This window comes from Platichthys flesus, chromosome 17 (genome assembly GCF_949316205.1).
Source record: "Platichthys flesus chromosome 17, fPlaFle2.1, whole genome shotgun sequence".
NCBI lineage: Eukaryota > Metazoa > Chordata > Actinopteri > Pleuronectiformes > Pleuronectidae > Platichthys > Platichthys flesus.
In genome coordinates, this window is record NC_084961.1 from 6,207,701 (window position 1) to 6,214,558 (window position 6,858).

The following is a 6,858-nucleotide window of genomic DNA, read 5'->3' on the forward strand; positions in this document are numbered from 1 at the left end:
CTGATTTCATTTCATATAGTATAATAAGGAAATGGTTCGTTCTGAGCTGCTCCATGTGCACCAGTGAAAGGTATGACGCCGATTCTAAAAGTCAAAACACAAACACTATGAACCAGTAAGAGTCAATCGGGTCATCAAGTATATCAATTGGATGTTACAGGAATCACACAGTGTATCGGTGGTTTTGTAAATGCTCTGAAAATCGTTTTCGAGTCGCGGCTCGCACTTCTCGACTCCCCCGGTTTCCCGGCAGAATGAGACGCTCCGCGCTGCGCGATACTCCTGTTTGTCCCTCTTTGTCCGGTGGCGACAGAAGGCCACGATAATTATGGAAAAATTTGCGTTTTTGAATGAATTATAGCCGAATGGTGGATCATCAAGCACACGCCGCGTGAGGACCGCTTTGTCTGGCAATGACGCACCAGAGAGTCTCAGTTTAACGGGACCGCAGAGCACGCAGCGGAGAAAGGGTACAGTTTGCTTCCCAGACAGCCTGCAAGATGGCTAGCTATCTTCAGTGGCATGCTAATGTTAGCTAGCAAGCTAACGCTAGCATAGTGGACCACAGCTCCCGGAGACGTGGTCGACTGCTTTGCCTCATACATGCTGTGATGAGTGTATCCGAGGGCACGTGGTCGATTTGTGGCGATAAACTCGCAGTTTCGCGTCGATGTGCCAGTTGTTGCGGTCACTCGGCGCTGCTAGCTAGCCACATTGAGTAACGTGGCTAGCTAGTTAGTCAGGGCAGTCACTAGCTCGCGTTAGCTAGCTGCTTGTTAGCCACACATCTGTAAGTGATCATTTCTTAGAGAGAGAGAGAGAAGGGGGTGCTGTGTAACATTGCTTGTACCGGCACACGGGCCAGGTGGCGAGCGACCAGGTTCACCCAGCTAGCCCAGGAAAATACAAGCTAGCAACCAGGCGAACTTGTGCTAAACAGCGAGAACCAGCTCAGGGTTACCTGACGCCTATTTGGTGACCAAATCCCGGCGTGACAGACACCGTGGCGGACTATTTGCAGCTGGAAAGGAGTTTGCAGACCTGGGCCCGACGTTGTTCAAACTCAAATCTAGCAACCGACCCCCCAAAAAACAACAACCCGTGTTAGCTTCTGCTGCGATGACAACCATTTGATCGTTATTGTCATGACCTGACGGCGCATTCCACCTCCTCGGCACATACGCCTTTTCCAGACGTCGTCATTTTTAACTTTTTTTTTCTTGTATATGAACGGTGACATGCCACTTCACCGACAGTCATATTAGCTAATGGCTGCCGAATCGGGGAGACTACAGGCGGGACAAGGAAAACGGAGCAAAGGTAGGAATTTACTTCACCCATCTCCCCCCCACCCACCCCCCACCCAGTCAGATCGGAATCATCCATAACTGCGCTGCACTGGGCTTCACTGGTGCTGTTAACAAAAAGCCCTTCTCGCCTACCCCCCGCCCTCCTCACATGTAAACTTCACGACTGTCTCCGGTGGTGGCTGTTTCTCTCAGAATGGACCTGTGGACAGGGTTGATGTCTATCTTGCTGTCAATGCACCTCCAACTACGTCTCCTCGTCCTCATGTCTTCGTCTCTTTTTTTTCCCTGTGTCCCCCATTGACCTTACCTCTTCTGCCTCTGTTTGCGGCCTCTCTCTCCCCCCTCGCCTGGGTCATTTTGCAATGCAAGGCTTCATAACAACCCCGGGGGTGATGGTAACGCCTGGATGTTCAGCATCTTGTCCTCATGCCAGTCTATGTCCCATCATTGAATCCCATCACAACTTTTGGACTTGGAGACAAAAAAAGAGGCCCTAGGTCTAAAGCTGCTCCACTCTGTCACTCAGGGGTATTGGCCAAACCAAATGTGAGGCCACACTCGATTGGTGGTTGTTTTGGCTAGTATTATATTTACCCCTCTCCTCCTTGTTTTAATCTTTCAGCTTCTCAGATGAAGAGCCCGGAGAAGAAGAAGGCGAGGAAATCAACGGCTCAGGTAATAAATGAAAGGATTCTTAAAGGGCTTTTCCAGTCACTTTACAGAAGTCACGGCCACCCATTCACAGACATGCATACAGTCACGGCTGTACAAAACGCTTTTATTTTTTAGAGGACTCGACTGCCTGAGTCACAGCTGCCCTGATTTGACTTGATTTTAGAAATCTGATTACTTTGCTTCGTGAAGGAAACACAGAAAGGGCCTTTCAGACTGATACAGAGAGAAATAACAGTTGCTTAATTTCTTCTCCTTTGTTTTAGGCTGCGGGGTTCTCCCACCTCACTGAGTTTGCGCCTCCTCCTACCCCCATGGTGGACCACCTGGTCGCCTCCAACCCCTTTGACGATGACTTTGGGCCCCCATCCCGACCGACTGGGACAGGTGGACCAGGTGGTGCTCCTCCGTTTCTTCCAAGCCCAGGTGCAAGTGGAGGAGGTGGGTATGGTGGTGGAGGCCGGATGGGCGGAGGCATGGGCTTCATGGGAGGCCCAGGAGGACCAGGCGGCGGTCAGCCTGTGCGAAGGCCACCGTTTGGCCCTTCACCTAATGCTGGGCCTCACCACCAGCTAGGCTTTGGAGGAATGCCTGGCTTTGGAGGTGGCGGTGGCGGAGGGAGTGCAGGAGGAGGAGGAGGTGGCGGAGGATTCCCCCCTGGTGGCCCCTCTCAGTTCAATATGCCACCTAACTTCAGTCCACCCATGCACCCCGGACCAGGATTCAATCCCATGTTGTCGCCGGGGGGAATGGGTGGTCCTGGTGGAGGGGGGCCGCCCCATCCGCGGTTTGGCATGCCTCCACAGCAGCAGCACGGACAGGGTGGACATCCATTTAACAGTCCACCACTACCTGGCGGTGGAGGCCCCAGAGGCCCCCCCCATGGCCCCCTGCCTTCCATGGGAGGAGGCATGGGTCCTGGGATGAATATGATGGGTGGGATGGGTGGTGGCCCTGGGGGAAACATGGTAGGAGGCTTACCAGGTATGCCCCCTCAAGGACAGTTCCCTACCTCACAGGATGGTCCCTACCCAGGCCCCAGTCCGCCAGGGCCAGGTAACGAGGATGGAAAAAACTTTGGTGGAGGAGGGGCGCCGCCTGGGCCTCAGCAGCAGCAGCAGCAGCACCAGCAGCAGCAGCAGCAACAACAACAGCAGCAGCAACAACAACAGCAGCAGCAACAACAACAACAACAGCAGCAGCAACAGCAACAGCAGCAGCAACAACAACAACAACAACATAACCTAAATCCTAACGGCCCCCCTCCTAATAACTCCACTCCTGGCCCTCCTCCTAACTCTGGCCCACCACAGCCTGGGGGCGGCTTCCCTGGCCACCCTGACGCTCAGCAGCCCAACGCCAATACACCTGGTCAGCCTCCCTCGGCACAGCCACAGTCTAACCCTAACTCTTCCCCAACTGGGCCCCTGAATGGATCAGGGCAGCCCCAGCATCCACCTTCCTCCCAGCTACAGCCCCCCAGCAATTCAAACACACCAAACTCTAATAACTCTTCCCAGCAGCAACAATCTACTCCACCAAACTCTGCCCCCGGCTCCACACCTTACAACCAGCAGAACAACACTCCAGGTTCTGGTGGTTCGATGCCAAATGCAGCTTCCAATTCAGGTCAGAACAGCATGACCAATAACAATGGGGGCAACACTCCTGGCAGCAACCCCAACCCCCCTTCTAACTCCACCTCAACTCCGAACACCCAGTCTCCCCTGCCCCCCGGCCCTGCTGCCCCCTCGACCGGGCCCGGTTCTGGCCCCGGAAAACTCGGTGGCCCCGGTATGGTCTTCCCTTGCGGCCTCTGTATGGCGGAAGTCCACGACGACCAGGACGCCATCCTGTGCGAGGCCTCGTGCCAACGCTGGTTCCACCGTGACTGTACAGGCCTGACAGAGCCAGCGTACGGACTGCTGACTCGAGAGAGCTCTGCCGTCTGGGCCTGTGACTTCTGCATCAAGACCAAGGACATCCAGGCTGTGTTTGTGCGCCAGGGATTAGGCCAGCTGGTGGCAGCTAATGAGAGTTGAGGAGTGGGTGACAAAAGAGCAGCGTGGAGGTGCGACACGTAAGGACACAAAAAGACATCGTTGTTCTAATCTCACTGAATGACGTGTGTGTCATGTCAGCTTCTTGCCCAGTTTTCTCTTGACTAGCCCTTTACTTGTTCACTACACAGACGAACACACTCATTGACATTCAAGCTTACAAATAGAACTTTGAGTGACTCTAGGCAAACGATTTTTCTTCTCCCCAGCCCACAGGAGTGAAATCATGATGAATGTTAAAACTACACAGTCCTCCAGACATCTAACCTGCCAACCAGCAAAGCACTGACACCAACACACTACCTCACACACTTTGTAACCGACTGGCACGGAAGCTCCCGCACTGACTGACTGGGATTGACTTGGCACACTCGCACACCACAAGAGTGTGATGCTATTTCAAACACACTCACGCAAACGCCATACGCACACGCACACACACACACAAACCCACATTACACGGGGAGAGAAATGTTGGATAATGGCCAGACTGTTTTGACCCAAAGTACGAACAGTATTCATTGATTATTCTTGGCTTTAAATTAGAGTACATAATTTATATATTCTTTAAAAATGAAAAAGTTTAATAATGAAGAATCCATCAAATTCAAAGGACTGGAGTTTTATTCATTGATTGAATCACGGCTTTATTCTAGGACATCACAACCTATTTTCCTGGAATCAAGGGCAAGAAAACAGAATAATACATCCGTATATTTCAGTGTAAACAGTATCATGTGTATTGTGAAACATAAATGTCAAGTGAGGGGGAGGGGGGGGGCAATTTCTACGTTTTTTTGATAATTCCTACACACACACGCACACACACACAAGTTGACCCTATACTAATTTTTTACTTTGTGCTGATAAATCCAAAGGAGACCCGGGCCGAGATCTCACCCACACTTCACATCGAGGGTTAAGACCGTGTAGTTGTAAATATTAGGACGAAATATTTGTCTGGAACTTCCCCCTCCCCCCATCCGTTGTGAACATGCCGCAGAGTTGACCAATGAACAAAGATAATGAGTTGAACCTATGTGTCTTGGTTGTAAACAATATGGCGTTTTGTTTTTTTATATACAGTACATTTGAGTCAACAGTTTGTTTTTATCTCTGCAGTACACATGAAATCGTGACATCAGTGCTTTTGGATGGTGTTGGCGTAGCAAGTCGTGACATCATGTCATATCAAATGTTCATAGTTCCTTTTTTAACAAAACACAAAAATATAGAAAAAAAGGGGGTGGGGGGGGTGCATGTGAACCAATGCAGTAAGTTTCCGACCTGTTTATATTCTGGCCTCAGAGCAGCGAGAGGCCTTGAAGTAGACCAAACAACTAATGAGCGAAAAATTACCCATTTTCCCACTTCTGTCACAGTATAAGGTGTTTATAGCTATTCTTCTTTTCCTTTCATTTACTTCCTTCGATTGCCTTTTTCTTGCTCTCTCAGCTGTTCCCTTTTAATTTTGTACTGGTATTTGTGCTGTGCTTTTGCTCTGTTCTGGCGCCTCCTGGTGAAACTTGGAGGAACCACTGTGTCCCACACCAGGTGGGAAAGGGAAAGGTACTGAACTCTGAAGTAAAGAGATTTTTTTGTACTCGTCTGTCTGTTTTTTATTCCCTTTTTTTTGTTATAAAAATTGTATTAAAATGAGGGTTGGAAATCTCATTAAAACATCAATTAAAAAAAACATTTGAGAAAATACTTTAGAAGCAGTTATCTCTGGTGATTTGTGAATCAAGAACATTGAGAAAAAATATTGTTAAACTTTGTTTTATGGGTCTGTCAATTTTTTTATGATCTAATAAATTAGTAATATGTTTATAAAAACGTAATTAGGCACAAACTGAAATCCACTTTTCGAGGGTTCAAATTCCAAGGAAGTTCTCTAAGAGCATTTCGAGAAATCTCCAGTAATAAATTAATGATAATTATTGACTCTTGGAAATCTCTCTTGAAACCAAGAGCTGTGGCCACTGGAAATACAAGTCAAACTTTTGTTCCCTTTCGCCTATGGTCACTCGCAAACTAGGCTCTGTCTAAAAACAGAAACTTGAATTATTTAGTAGGAAATTATTTTGGTATTGGTGAGTGTCCTAAGGATGTAGTTCATTCAGCAGTAATATAATAGACTTCTATTAGCCTGATGATGTGTACAAATTTGTTATGATTAGGCTTTGGGTAATGTGGCCAAAAGAGAGGAGATACATTTTTAGCAGTCGATAAAAGTCATGATTATTTCTGTTGAATTTAAAGACAGCTTTTTGCTCTGGAGTGAAGGGTCATGGTTATAAACTCTTCTTTGTGAGTAGAGGATGATAATAAACAGCAAAACATTTTACAAATATCAGGTCAAACAATTGTGTGACATCTCACTGTGCACAATGCATGAGAAATATATCAATATATAAAGAAGCCATGTCCCATTGCTATTGTGATTATTATTGTTTTATCACCGCGCCCTAGTAAAGATTATTAATAGTGGGTTACTGGACAAAAATAAGACTGGTCCATATGAATATAAAATTAAAATAAACAAAGTAAAAAATACACCACAAAAATATTGAATTAAGAAAATCCTTAAAATTTCAATAGGGCCTCTCACCATTCGGTGCTCGGGCCCTAATGACATTTAACAAGTACACAGGGATTAAAAACATATCAGTGTTATATCTGGGTTAAGGACAGATGGTAAAAAGACAATGATCAAATCAAAAGAAAGATTATAAACTAACTTTTAATGCCAGATGAGTTAATTCCCTATAAGTTACAATATCAATGGAAGGGTCATATACACTACACTGTACTTT

The 6,858-nt window shown here is 47.4% G+C and overlaps 1 protein-coding gene across 2 annotated transcripts; it reads left to right on the forward strand.

Moving 5' to 3' along the window:
* Positions 1–285: 285 nt before the first annotated feature.
* On the forward strand, positions 286–5,645 carry pygo2 (pygopus homolog 2 (Drosophila)). 2 transcript variants are annotated; one of them, XM_062410040.1, is made up of 3 exons: positions 286–1,320; positions 1,933–1,985; positions 2,249–5,645. In XM_062410040.1, the coding sequence occupies exons 1-3, from the start codon at positions 1,269–1,271 to the stop codon at positions 4,022–4,024; spliced, it is 1,881 nt and encodes a 626-aa protein (XP_062266024.1). In that variant the 5' UTR covers positions 286–1,268; the 3' UTR covers positions 4,025–5,645. The 2 variants fall into 2 exon arrangements, with proteins under 2 accessions (XP_062266024.1, XP_062266025.1); XM_062410041.1 differs by having other exon boundaries at positions 286–470.
* Positions 5,646–6,858: the final 1,213 nt, after the last annotated feature.

Bases quoted from the DNA above. Each gene is read 5' to 3' on its own strand.
- pygo2 (XM_062410040.1), top strand. From the start codon at position 1,269: ATGGCTGCCGAATCGGGGAGACTACAGGCGGGACAAGGAAAACGGAGC. The intron at 1,321-1,932 runs GTAGGAATTTAC...TTAATCTTTCAG, and splicing joins ACAAGGAAAACGGAGCAAAG to CTTCTCAGATGAAGAGCCCG. The intron at 1,986-2,248 runs GTAATAAATGAA...CCTTTGTTTTAG, and splicing joins CGAGGAAATCAACGGCTCAG to GCTGCGGGGTTCTCCCACCT.